Raw genomic sequence first — 14,643 nt, forward strand, 5'->3', positions numbered from 1 at the left:
CGTGTATAGATGATTCCCCTCCACCCCCAAGCTATCCATTGCTTGAGTGAAAATAGAGTGACTGGAGATGCTTAGAAAATATTATAATTTGTGGCTGAAATTTCAGGGCCTGTAATGAGATGCTGGTTTAATCTGATACTTTTTCACTGCTATTTCTTAATACTATATCCACCCTTACTATAGTAAGAGAGTGCATTTTGTGTGGCACAGAATAACTACTTGTTTTCTCTCACTCCCCAGGTTTTCAATACAAAAATATGCTTCTGTTTGTGCTTCCTTTTACATACTCATAAATATCTTCACAACTGTTCCTGTAATGGTTTTTTTTTTCAAATTGTTTTTCTGTTTTTAAAATTATATTTCTACTTAAATATATTTTCATTTTAGTGACACTAATGCTGATTTCTAGTAACAAAGGAAGAATTTCTTTATTGTTAAGCAGAGTTTTCTGATTTGTGGAGCTTCTAAAATAATTGTAGATCAACTGACTGGAAATGAGCTTAGTGACATAAAACAAAATAGTTAATTGGCTCTATGACCATTAGTTATGTTCTCATCACAGTCTATTTGTTGTAGGATTAAGAAGATAGATTGGGTTTAAAAAGGGAAATGTTGATCTGTAAAGGCCAATCAGGCACCTTTTTTTCCAGAGATGACTAGTTAATTTGTTCAAATATATGTAGGTACACTAGTCTGCAAAATATCTTTGAAACCTGTTGTATCTAATTTTGTTTCATTTATGTTTTTTATATATATATTTTTATATATATAAAACTGTCTGTGAGATGAGGGGAAAGGACCATAACTTTGAGAGGTGTTGCTTTAAGATACAGAACAGGAACAACAGGAATTGGTTTTGCTTGTTATCACTGGAAGACCTTTTTGGAGACCTCAGATCAGATCCTGAAGTCTGTGAATCAGTATAAGGGGCAAGGTGGTAAATATTTTTTCTTTTTTTTAGGTTTATATCATTAGAATCCACTGTTTGTTTTAGAATCATAGAACAGCCCAGGTTGGAAGGGACCTCAGAAGTTCATATGGTCCAACCTTTCATGGGAAAAGGAGCCTAGATGAGATTATCTAGCACCTTGTCCGGTTGCATCTTGAAAATCTCCAGTGATGGGGGCTCTGCCATGTCCCTGGGGAGGTTGTTCCAGTCATTGATTGTTCTCACTGTAAAAAAATTCTCTTATGTTGAGATGAAACCTCTTCTCCTGGTGCAACTTTTACCCATTGCCCCTTGTCTTTATGTGACTTCTTGCGAAGACCAAAGCCTCCATCCTCTTTGCAGCTGCCCTTTAAGTACTGGAATACTGTGATGAGGTCCCCCCGGAGCCTTCTCCAGGAAGACAAGACCTAACTCCTTCAGTCTTCCCCCATAGGCCATGTTCTCCAGCCCTGTGATCGTCTTCACGTCCTTCCTTTGGACCCTTTCCAGTCTGCCCATGTCTTCTTTTCAGTTCTGGGGACCAGAACTGGACACAGTACTCCAGATGTGGCCTGACAAGCGCTGAGTAGAGTGGGATGATCACATCTCTATCTCTGCTAGTAATGTTCCTGCAGATGCAGCCCAGGATCTGATTTGCCTTTGTTGCTGCAGCATCGCACAGCTGACTCATGTTCAGCTTGCTGTCCACCAGGACCCAGGTCCCTTTCAGCAAGGCTGCTCTGCAGCCACACAGATCCTAGCCTGTACTGGGCTCCTTGGGTATTCCTTCCCAAGTGCAGGACCTTGCACTTGTCTGTTTATCTTCACAATGTTCTTGCTGCCCCACTTTTCCAGGCTATCTGGGTCTCTGTGCAAGATGGCTCTCCCTTATGACATGTCTACTTCATCACCTAGTTTAGTGTCATCAGCAAATGTGAGGGTGCTTTCAATCTCATCATCCAGGTAATTTATGATGATGTTGAACAATGTGGGCCTGGTATCAATCCCTGGGGGACTCCACTGGTCACAGACTGTCAGCCTGTTTTATTTAGCAGCTACTTAGTTCAGTTGAAAAACTTGAAGCAATTAAGTTCTATTTCTAGAGATGTGACTGTGATGTTGCTGAATCTCCAGTCTGCATCTTATATTTTTCTGTAAGAATATTTTGTTTGTGCTTTTAATACTGCAGCCTGATCTCCTTAGCAAGTAGCTGATTGAGCTGTATTGCTGATAAAGCATGGCTTTTTTTGTTGCTGATAAAGACTTTTTTTTAAACTGTGATGCCAAGTTCTTTTCAAACCATAAAGATCTGGTCAGGTTTTTTTTTTCTGTCAAGCCTCTTGGATAGTCAGAGATTACTTCAACTCACAAAAAAGGAGGTAAATCATAGTCCTAAGCAGGCAGCGGCGTTGCTGGCATTTTGCAAGCCAAATAATGAGCAGAGAGTTACAAAGCCTTATTCAGCAAAGAAAGGGCTGCATGTGAGAGTGAATGCACAAGATAAAGAATAATCCCTAAAAGATACCCTGGAAGACATGCCTTTGTACCTAATGACAACAGGTGGAAGTCCAAATAACAGCATAAAAGCAGTTTCTTCTGTTAGAATTAGCAGGAAATGAAGAAGGCAACACAGAACTAAAGCAGGACTTCTGAGAACAATTACTAGAAATATAGATGAAATTGGTAATCTAACATTCATTTTGCACTATTATCCAATACAGCAGGAAATATTGGATTTTTTTTTTAATTTAGTGATATGTATTGTTTTTTAAAATCCCGTATGTCTTCATTGTTCACTGGAGAATTATATCATCTGTGCACTTTGTTCACTACAGTGTCTCTGTTTATTCATGCTCAAAAACTATCCATGCTTGTAGTTTGGCTTAAAAAATAAGATTGCAGTGTGCCACTGATACAGTATGCTAAATAAGTTTTTCCTGATGTGTAGTATAATCATAATGTGATGGAAAAGTTATTTCCAAATATGATATGAATTAGTACAGCTTTTCTTTGCTAGCTAATCACAGTTGTTACTTCTCTAACTTACTGAATAAAATAACCACTCTAGGAAAGCTGAGAAATGATAGATCAGCTTGAATATGCAGTTGTGTAAGAGAATAGGCTAAAATTATTTAAAATAAATAATTAAAAAAATAAAATAAAAAATAAATAATTTAGAAGTGAGTTTTTATCAACTAGTTTGAGTACAATTCTGCGGCTTTCATTTCTTTTAAAGCCTCCACATTTTTATTGGCACTAGAATTATTTGAGGTAAGTGATTATTTGGAAATGCTAGAGGAAAAGAAGTGAAAAGCCTTTTTTTAATGAAAAATGTAATTAGTGCTGTAAAATGGAAGGAAAAAAATGAGTGCTGAAATATCAATTATAGAAGACTTATGTTTTCGGTAAATAGAAACCAATTCAATGATTAAATTCCACTACCTTTTTCACATATGAGGGAATGATGCTTGCTACCCACTTTTTTCCAAATATGATCAACTGTACAGAGAAACTGGTGAATTGCTACTGAGATTTGTTATTCTTGTCTGTAATACTTTATGAAGTATTTATCAATTTCAGTAAGTCTTAGTATGTGACTGTTTGCTTATAGGATACTGCTCTACAAAAGCCAAGAGAAGTTTTCAGGCTACCTACAGACTTGACAGCTTATGATAATCGCCTTTGTGCCTCAGTACACTTCTCATCTTCTACATGGGTTACCCTTTCTGATGGTACAGGAAGACTGTATTTAATTAAATCAGGCAAGCGTGGAAACAGTGCATCTGAAAAATGGGAGGTAAGTCTTGCAATAATTTAAGAATTGTACATCTACCAAATAATTCTTATTTTTGCATTTCTTATGAGAATTGCATGTATGTAATGTTGTGAAGAATTAAGCTTTAAATCATAACTGTATCACTGATACAGGATTGTGTTCAAGTATAAAAATCATTGAGTTTAATACTAATGACTAAATTAATGATTTCTTTATGCACAAAATATCTAAAATTCCAGTGTTTGAAAGGGAACAGCCTTTTGACTGAAGAAGAATCTGAAGTGTTTCTAAATAGGTGGTTAAGTGCTTGTCTAGCTGAACTTTTTTGAAAAAAAAAACATTTCCCCTTTCCCTTCCCTATTCATATGTCTGTCTAGGATTTCCCCCCCCCCCCATCTTTTATTGTTTGCTATTTCAACTGGCCTGTGGAATAATATATATATATTTTTTACAAAGTCTGAAATTATTGTCAACCAAGCTAAAAGCTACTTTCATTTTGAAGTTAAGAGATTACTGGTTTGTCTAATGTTTATTTGTGTGGATGTAATTGTGCTTGAAATATTCACCATTTAATTTGCCTCATCCTATGTAATACATCCACAGAGACTAGAATAAAGCTTAACCAAAACTGCTGATTAAAAAATTTTTATAAGCAACCCTGAGGGTTAACTGCAGAGCAGGTATAATGTAAGCAATAATATTTCCATCTCTCTAGTAGGGAAAATCTTCATACTGTGCACTTGGCTCTGGAAAATTATTGGTGCTTCATATTTTTACTTAAAATTGTTGGTTGTAACTGAAGTATGTTTTTATGTTTCTCATGATTAAATTCTTTACATAATTAATTCTTTTAAAGAGTCTCAATAAGGAGCATTTTTTTATCCACATCGAAGTGATCTTAGTACACTAATAATGGTATTTGTTATCCTGCTTGAACACAACAAATATAACTTAAGTTACATTTCTACCTGAGCTATGATGAGTCTCATGGTCTGTGGTTAGTTTCTCTTTACTCATGAAAGACGAGTCTGGTATGAAGCGCACACATTTTGCATCTGTTTTCTTTATTAGAGGGCAGTTTCCTAAGCAATTAAGGAGGGTTTAGTATTGGCAGAAACTCAGGTATATGTTCTGAAGTGGAAGATTTCAGCATGATGGATTAGCTCCTTCCCCTACATCTTTTGAGAGTTCAGTAGCTAGGAAATTGGCCATCCTGTTCTTTAGATGGTTGGTAATAAATACCAACTGGTTTTTATTCTGTTCTGTGTGAGAATGCTGATACGTAAATAAGTTACATTGGAGTTGTCAGTGTAACAAAACTGTGAGATTTATATGCTGACGTTCTGTCCATTTAAATTCACATTTTGAGTATTTAGAGCACCCAGTGATTTACAGTGGTGTTAACATCCTAACCCTATAAATCCTCAGACCTTACCAGGTTTCAGTAACAGCTGGATTGAGCCTATACTCATTCAGCCACTGCAGCTTGAATTCCTTGTCATTTATTCTTTTGTTTTCATTGTTAATGTTCTAGCAAATAACAAATGTTTCATTTCTTCTTCTTCTTCTTCTTCTCTGCTGTTTGGATTTTTATTGTTTTTTAATCTTTTTGCGGGTTTTGCTGAATGAGTACTTTTTTGAGAAAAGATGAAATACATAGTCTCTAGAATTAAAACTTCCAGCTATAGGTACCAAATGCTAAATGTCTTGAGCTACAAGATGTACAGTCCTTCTGTATGAAATTATTCCACATTTACAGTGGTGCTTATTAGCCTTTCAATGACAGTAATATTTATGTACTCTGCCTACCTAGTCCCATCCAAATCTTGGATAGACTTTTCCAAACAGTATGCATAAAAATACAAAAACTTCTAATCGTAGCTCCTCCTAAACATGAATATTATACTCCTTCATTTAATTATAGGCTTTTGTTTCTTACTTCCCTTCATAAAACTTTATAGAGAAGGAAAATTGAATCTCTTTGTAAAGATAGCAGCAAATAAAGAGAACCCCCCCTCCCCTCGGTACTGGTTGATGATTAAATACTGGCAGCAATGCACTGGACCTCCTAATCTTCTTGTTTGCACATGTCAAGGTCTATAAAAATTTTCAGGATGTTGGGGTGTCTAGAGAAGTAGTGAGGGCCTTGGTGAAATGCCTACATTTTTGTCTTGAGTTAGTACGCTGTTTTTATGGATCCTGTTCTGTTCATCAGTTGTTGTACCTCTGCTTATTGTAGTAGTAAACAGCCATAATGCAGATGATTTTGTGGATATTTGTGCTTTGTTTAATGGGCCCTTACAATGATTTTATAATATAAACAATAATTAAAAGCATTTCAGAACAGTGGCTTGATAGCCAAGAAGGGAGGAACCAAAAATGTATGATGTTTGTGTATTCATATTGGCAGAGAGGTTTGTGGGAAGCAAACTTTTACTGATTTGACATTCACTGAAGACTTTCACTGCTTTCTGAGAAAGAGCAAGACTTACAGTTTTAACTGACTTTTTACTACATTTTTTTCTAGATTGTTTTTAATGAAGAGCTAGGAAGTCCATTTATTATAGCACACAGTGTTTCATTTGTAAAATCTGATAAGCATTCAGTAGCTGTGCTGCTGCTTAGGGTAGAAAAAGATGAATTGGACACAAAAGGAAGTGGATTTCATATTACCTTGGAATGGGTTACAATTGCAGAGATAAGCAAAGAGGGTAAGTGTTTTACATTTATATTACTGGTGAGTAATGTTTAAAAAAAAAAAAATCATGCTTTTATTCCTTGTCTTGGAAGTTGATTGTTCCTCAGGTTCTGATATTTCCTTTCCTCAAAAGTTCTGCTTGGATTTTACATAGGTAATTTATTCTTACATTTTGAGATCAAGTTACTGGTTGTAGACTTAAAATCTGATGAACGTTTGGAAGACAGGAAGAAGTAAAATTTTATATGTGTGTGGTTAAGGTAATTAGTAAACAAGATAGAACTTGACTTTGTGATGTTATGAAAGACAAGATCAAGCTAAACAGGAATTGCAAAATCAAGGTTATACAGAACTATGTCTAACTGATGTCTTTTATACTTTTCAAAATGTTGTACAGCTAGATATGGGGTTTTGTTTGGTTATGTTTTGGGGTTTTTGTTGTTTTTTTAGCCTCCAATTGACAGTGTTGTGGGATTGGAATTAGTATGAGATAAAAAGAAGAACTGTAGCATGAAAAGTAAATACTTCATATTCTAGATTTTCCTGCAGTAAAAGAGTATGAGGTTATTCAGTTAATTTTAGATCAACACATTAAAAACATACTAGTTAGTGTATTAATACCTACTAATTAATGTATTATCCTAATAAAGTTTGGCAAAGGGTAATTTACTGTTCAATATGACCATACTTACATTAAATATCATGATTTCCATAAAGCATACAAGACCCCATGCTTCAGTGTCTGATTTAAATATGTGTGGATTAAATTACATTAACCTTTTTGGGAAGACTGTGATACTGTCTCATTCATTATCTTCCAAAAAGTATAATTTTGATACCGGTAGAATCTTTAGCTACTTGAACTAAAGCAGTTGATTGCATACTGCAGTGTTACTATCTAAATGTTCCTCAATCTCCTACATATATAGTATGTATAGGAGAAAAGAGTAGAATAGACTATTTCAGTTGGAAGGGACCTATAACGATCATCTAGTCCAACTGCCTGACCACTTCAGGGCTGACCAAAGGTTAAAGCATGTTATTAAGGGGATTGTCCAACTGCCTCTTAAACACTGACAGGCTTGGGGCATCAGCCACCTCTTCAGGAAGCCTGTCCCAGTGTTTGACCACCCTCTTGGTAAAGAAATACTTCCTAATGTCCAGTCTAAACCTCCCCTGGTGCAGCTTTGAACCACTGTTGCATGTCTCATCGCTGGATACCAGGGAGAAGAGATCAGCACCTCCCTCTCCACTTCTCCTCAGGAAGCTGTAGAGAGCAATGAGGTTGTGCCTCAGCCTCCTTTTCTCCAAACTAGACAAACCCAAATTCCTTAGCCTCCCCTCACAAGACATTCCTTCCAGCCCTTTCACCAGCTTTGTTACCCTGAGTGGCTTTATTCATGTTGTCTGCTCTTGAAACCTTGGGTGATGGAAATATTTCTGAGAGTGCCAGAAAGCCATGTGAGATTGCCTTATGCTTTTGTGGACCAGCTCAACAAGAGAAAGAAACCTCTGAACATTACTGGTTATATCTTGGAAGAAGAATTAAATCAGTAATACTGCCAGTCTGGAACTGAAGACCATTGCTTAAAGAAAGCACTAACACAAACTTTTATTATATTTTGTAATACTGTATATTTTTGTAAAGAAGTTCTTTATAGTGTATTTTTTATAACTTATGACAAATGTTCTTGGAATGAGTCTTTTTCCATAAAAGTAGATTTAAAAATCTTTCCAAAAATCTTGCCAGTTCTCCAGCATTTCCAAGGAACAGACAAAATTTTTGTAATTACAGTCAGCAGAGATGTAAATAACAAGATTCAAAGCAAACTTTAATTATGAAAAGAGAAATAAGTTTTTGATTTCTTTAAATATCCCGCAAATCAGACTGATGCATGAACCAATCTCAAAGATAAAAGCTGTTTTGAGGAATTAACAATACTTTACATTCTCTTTCATCAGTAGGCAATTGCTATGCTTAACTCTTCTTGAAACTCTGCCTGTGGGTGCAGTTTATCAAATCAGATTGTAGTAAAAATAAGTAGTTAATTAACAAGCCATTTCTCAAATTACCAAATCTATCCTTCATCAAAGCAAAACCTTAAGACATAGTTATGTGTCTTGACACCAACAACTGTGAGAGTCTCTGCCGTGCCTGGTTGGCTAGACAAAGTGATCACACCTACCACTATTGTATTACCAAAGAACAAAAAATGGAAGCATGAAAATAAATCTGAATGGAAGCAGTGGTGAGATCTGTTCACATCTCGTGTGGTACTTCAGAGGGTTGTGACAAAGGTGTACCCCCTCAAAGTTTGTTGTTTTCCTTAATTAGCTAATGTTTTAGGAATCCTCACTGTAAAAGCTTGAAATGAAGAACCACCATGCTGCTTTATTAGACTTGGAAAATGTTACATGCTTTCTTCTGACCTTCTTTACAAGAAAAATCATGTAGTATAAACTTACCAAAAAGATTATAAAGACTTACTAAAAAATTTTAGAAGTGTTGTAGAGTATTTTCAATCAATCATCAAAATGTTTGGTCACACAATGACAAGGTTTGAGGTTGTAGAGCCTTCTAACAAGTGAGCAAATGTTGTAAGAGAGACATGCTAACAAATTTGGTATATTTCAGTGCACAGTTAAATTTGATTAGTTAAATAACAGCTTGTTCAATGAGTGGCTAACTTCCCAGTACAACAAAGACTTGCTCTTTTTGGTCACGTATTTAAGCAGAGGTAATTTGTTAGTCCTTTAAAGCAGGTTACCCTGTTGCTTGGAGTCTCCTGATTGAATAGGTCTCTTACTCTGTCTCTAATTAGAATAGTTGCATCTCTTCAGTTAATGCCCTGCCCAAACTTTTCAGGAAAAAGAGGGGGGCTTTAATTAACACCACTAAGTACCAGAATTACATTATAGTCTGATTATTACTCTTTATTCCACTTCTTGCTTAGCAAACAGGATAACCAATTGAGAAGACTGAAATTACACTTGGTTTATCCATTATTATCTGTATTCTCCTATGACTTCAGCATTTCTCTAAGCTTGACATTGAGGTCAAACAGGAACACATTTTGGAATACTAGAGTGGCACAGATGATTTTTACCATCATAATCTGGTCTTGTCTAATGTCTCTGCTAATGAGTTCCCAGTTTCTTTCAAGTAATGTTGTAGTTACAAGTACAGTGATTTCTTATAATGAAGAGATGAAGCATAAATGTGAAGAACTATAGAATTTCTGGGGATAATTTTATCACCTGTGAGCATTTTATCAAGTTGTTAATTTTTTTGCTAAAAATCCATTTGTATAATCTGTTATTATTCACAAGTTGATCAGTTCCTGAGGACTCTGTGGGCAGTAAGATTCTAGTGGAAAAAGAACAAACATTGTGCTAGAACCTGTCATCTTACTGGTGTTTTGAGTCATCAGTACTCATGTGTTTGGGAGCACAGTAGGGAATGGCATGGTCCTTGATGCCAGTAGCTAACATCTGGGACCTCCTTTTTAAAGGGCAGTGTTTTACAAAAGTTGAGGAAGATGGACATTTTCCATTATGAATAAAGTGTTACCACTCACTATTTCATTGCTTCTCAAGTTTTTAGACCAGCTCAAAAAGTATCTGGAAAACTTGTTTGTACAGAGGCTGTGAGTGGTTTTGTGAATTGCTGGGCTAGCTGTGATCAATAAAGGCATCATAAGAAAAAAAGGGCAATGTTAGATTAATTTTAGGGTCTACATATGTAACAAATGCATTGAAAAACAGAAGAGATTTCTTTTTAAACTATGGTACTGTGATTTAACTGGTAGGATTGCTTAGTATTTTTAACTGTAATGAGATTCTCATATAATAATTTGTCTTCTAGAAAAATATTACCACTAATGTTTTATTTTAATTTTATAGGAGATCATAGATATGACATCTTTAAAAGGAGAGTTTTACAAGGAAAATCAGTCCCCCATTATGCAGCAATAGAGCCGAGTGGGGATGGCCTAATGATTGTTTCCTACAAACCATTCAAATTTATGCAAGATGAAGATGATAAATTAGAAGAAAATGATGATGCAAAAGCAACAAATGAAAAGAAAGGTAAAACTTATCTGGCAGATTATGATAGGCTGCTCTCTTTTGGCTTAGAAAATAGCTTGTCAGTTTACCATCTGTTTGGAAACTCTAGCAATAAATGTTTGTCTTAATATCTATCTTCCAGATTTTTTTTTTTTTTTTTTTAAGGACAAATTGGCTTTGTTTTGTTTGCTTTCACCCTGGGAAGTTGTGTTGTGCATAAACCTATATGAGAAGCTTTTTTTGGATAGGAGACACTTAAAGAGTTTTGTTGTCCTAAGGAAAAGGATATTGATATTTTGCAAACAGAACTGTACTAAGTATATGCTAGCAGGTAACGCCTAAATTTAGGCATCTGGCTAAAGTACTTAAATTAAGAAGCTAGTCTTCCTAGATGAGAGAGGGCGGTGTGGCACCCATTCACTCCCCCAAATAGTTGTTCATCAGAAAGCTTTCTGATATGTAATTTACTCCTGCCTTTCTAAATTTTAAACCAACCAAACAAAAAAACCCCCCAAACCTACCACAACAACAACAACAAAACCCCCCACCAACACCCTCCCCCCCCTCCCCAAAAGCCCAACCAGTTTTTCTTTTTAAAGAATGAGAATCCTGTAAAGGATTATCTTTTCTCCAGTGGGAAGGCAGTTCAGAAAAAATAATAAGCTTCAACAAAAGGCATCCATACTTTTTTCTTTAAGATCAAAGCGAAATTAAGTATGTAAAAAACTGTTAATTAATTTTTATCTTAAATATCACTGAACTCTGTAATATGTATGTTTATGTAGTTATATTGTATTATTTCAGATTTGATTTTTGCTTCTGAATATAAGGCATTGCTTAATGAACCAGTCCTAACTGAATGATACTAACACAATCTTTGTCAATGGTGCAAAAATCTGTGTGGGAAACAATACAAAAAGATCAATTTTCTGGAATGTATTAATGTTACACACTGTGATAACTGTGGAGTTGTACATGTAATTGTATTAAGAATAGTCTGTATGTATAAGTCTTGAGGCAAAGGAGCACTTTAGTGCACTGAGCACCACAATGCAGTGTCTATGAAGTTGTCACCTGAATTAGCTAGTTCAATGTTTTAAGGATTTTAAGAGCTTCTTGAGTTTTGTGCTAGGTGTGATTAAAGAAACACAGTAAAGAGCACTATATGGTTCTCAGCATAGCTCATTTCATGTGTGTATGTGTGCGTATGGTGTTGCCAAAGCCCAGCAATCTGTAATGTGTGGAGTACTGTTTGTAACAACACCAACTTCTCATGGCACAAAAATCTAATGGTAAAGAAAGTACTGAACCTGGACTCCTAGTTTGAAGGGAAGTCTAATACCTCTTTAAAAAGAGAATTTGTCTTTTGCTAAACCTAATGTAGGCTGTAATTTTAGTTGCATGGTTCTGTAAAATTGCAGCATAATAGATATCAGATAATGAAACAAGATGTGCTGGCAATAGAACTCTAATTTTTATAGGAGTTTGCAGCAATAGATAAAGAAATATTAAGGCAGTTGTTGCACGTTGGTATTTTGGTTTTTAATTTGTTCTCTCATAGTCTCCTCTGCACATTTTTGACATTGAGAAGGCTGTCTTGAAGATGGGGGAGAGGGGAAGTCTAAGCTACTTTTTTGGTGTCATTCAGTTTTCTTATAAATGAAGACTTAATATCAGATACAATCTGTGTCAAGTTTAGAATTTTGAAGGCTGTCGTATCTCAGATACTAATAGTTTCTGGGAAGTATATTTGTAGCACCTGTGACTGATCCATTGCAAACAGGAAACTCGTGGTAACGGACAACACTGTCCTTCCAGAATCACAGTTGCTGACGTGAAGCTTAGATCACTGAAATCTTGTACTGTGTTGTGACAACTTGAGAGCTTCCAAAGGGTCTGTCCATACTTTTCCTCTAAATAGGAAGGTAACATGTATGAGATCGCTCTTCAGAAAATCAATGCATCTGTATTTGTGTTTTCTGTGAACAACTGTGAACTACCCAGTCATGCTGTCATAGCATTCCTTTTGTATAAACATTTCTCTTAAAAGGCCACTTCTTGTAGCAGTTTAATAATCAACATAGACATCAAGCAGATTCTATACCCAGGAGTAAAAGTCAATCATTACCTCTGGGCAGGCAGTTTTATTTCATCTCCATCAGCTGAGGCAGATGAAGACTACCTGGTCTTCTAAAATCATTTCTGTTGAATGGTCAGCATAGCTTCTGGCAAAATAGGTAAGAAAAAAATGTTCACATCTCTGAATGGTGTATACTTCTGAGCAGTCTGTAGCTTGTCAGTACCACTGCACCTGATGTCTCTTCAACCAAATTATTAAACATTAATGTTTCAGTGTATTTAAGTACATCTTGTTTATCAATTTTGTAATGCTACAATAAACTCAGAGTAATAGTTAATGGCCATTGTATAATTCTATCAGTATATTTGAGTATAGATATGAATATAAATTGCTCTTCAGATGAGGGACATAAATGAACTTGATTGCTAAAAAATGTTTCTCTATTTTATAATCTGAATATATTTTATGTAAATTATTCAGAATAAAAGTAAATTTCCACTCTTCCACAAACTTCTATTCCATATCTTCCAGCATTGTGTGCTGTGGAATCCAGGACAGCATTTGTAATCTAGTTTGTATTTTTCTGCATGTTTCCAATTGTAGACCCACTCTATTACTGGCAGCAGACTGAAGATGATGTGACAATAACAGTTCGCATTCCTCAAGACATCACTAAGGATGACATAAAAGTACGCTTTTCTCCTGGTAATATATGTGTTACACTGAAAGACCAACCTCCTTTGATGGAAGGAAAACTCTATTCATCTGTGGACCATGAAAGCTGCACATGGATAATTAGAGAGAACCAAAGGTGTTGTATATGGTTTTTAGTTTTCCTATTGATAGGAATTGATTTCAAAGTGTATACTGTAACTCTGACTTCTGGCCCCTCTGGGAATGGACTCATTTAATGCTACACCCTGCATCCCTCCTTACAAGAATCTATGTTCTCTGCTGAAAATAGTTCACAGGCTTTTCCAATGCTGTCTCACAATACTGTTTCTTTAGCTAATTGTGAAAGTAATCTCCTCCTCTTAGTTACTTGCTTATAAGCTACATGACCAGCTAATTTCTACAGCAACATAGAACAGCCTTTCCAAAATAATAAATTCTTTTATTTCAGAAAAAAGGCATTATGTATAACTGTCTGTACTGACAGCTATACCTGTTATCAGAGCAGGAAATTAAGAGTTTCTACTACTGAGCTGTGGAGCAGAGTTCTTTGCAACATTAGGGATACATTGATGCTCATTAGAATCATAGAATCATTTAGGTTGGAAAAGACCTTCAAGATCATCGAGTCCAACCATCAACCATGCCCACTAAACCATGTCCTGAAGTACCCAGTCTACTCGCTTTTTGAATACCTCCAGGGATGGTGACTCAACCACTTCCCTGGGCAGCCTATTCCAATGTCTGACAACCCTCTCAGTAAAGAAATTTTTCCTAATATCTAACCTAAATCTCCCTGCCTCAACTTGAGGCCATTTCCTCTCGTCCTCTCTCCAGCCACCTGACAGAAGAGACCAGCACCCACCTCACTACAACCCCCTTTCAGGTAGTTGTAGAGAGCGATGAGGTCTCCCCTCAGCCTCCTCTTCTCCAGACTAAACAGCCCCACCTCCCTCAGCCGCTCCTCACAAGACTTGTGCTCCAGGTCCCTCACCAACTTGGTTGCCCTTCTCTGGACACGCTCCAGCACCTCAATGTCTTTCCTGTAGTGAGGGGCCCAAAACTGAACACAGTACCAAGGTACGGCCTCACCAGTGCCGAGTACAGGAGAACAATCCCCTCCCTGCTCCTGCTGGCCACACTATTTCTGATACAGGCCAGGATGCCATTGGCCTTCTTGGCCACCTGGGCACACCACTGGCTCATATTCAGCCGGCTGTCAACCAGCACCCCCAGGTCTTTCTCTGCCGGGCAGCTTTCCAGCCACTCTTCCCCAAGCCTGTAGCGCTGCATGGGGTTGCCATGACTGAAGTGCAGGACCTGGCACTTGGCCTTGTTGAATTTTATACAATTGGCCTCGGCCCATCGATCCAGCCTGTCCAGATCTCTTTGTAGAGCCTCCCTACCCTCAAGCAGATCGA

At 36.6% G+C, this 14,643-nt stretch overlaps 1 protein-coding gene across 2 annotated transcripts in view; it reads left to right on the forward strand.

The window, feature by feature from the left end:
- Positions 1 to 14,643, forward strand: part of NUDCD1 (NudC domain containing 1) — a 52,745-nt gene that overhangs the window by 15,109 nt on the left and 22,993 nt on the right. For both annotated transcript variants that reach the window (XM_010576991.1, XM_010576990.1), the window contains exons 3-6: positions 3,540 to 3,725; positions 6,232 to 6,415; positions 10,306 to 10,491; positions 13,154 to 13,361. In XM_010576991.1, the coding sequence (XP_010575293.1) occupies positions 3,540 to 3,725; positions 6,232 to 6,415; positions 10,306 to 10,491; positions 13,154 to 13,361 (764 nt within the window). The remainder of the gene's footprint in view (positions 1 to 3,539; positions 3,726 to 6,231; positions 6,416 to 10,305; positions 10,492 to 13,153; positions 13,362 to 14,643) is intronic.

The sequence above is a fragment of the Haliaeetus leucocephalus genome, unplaced genomic scaffold, assembly GCF_000737465.1.
Source record: "Haliaeetus leucocephalus isolate CR32 unplaced genomic scaffold, Haliaeetus_leucocephalus-4.0 Scaffold555, whole genome shotgun sequence".
NCBI lineage: Eukaryota > Metazoa > Chordata > Aves > Accipitriformes > Accipitridae > Haliaeetus > Haliaeetus leucocephalus.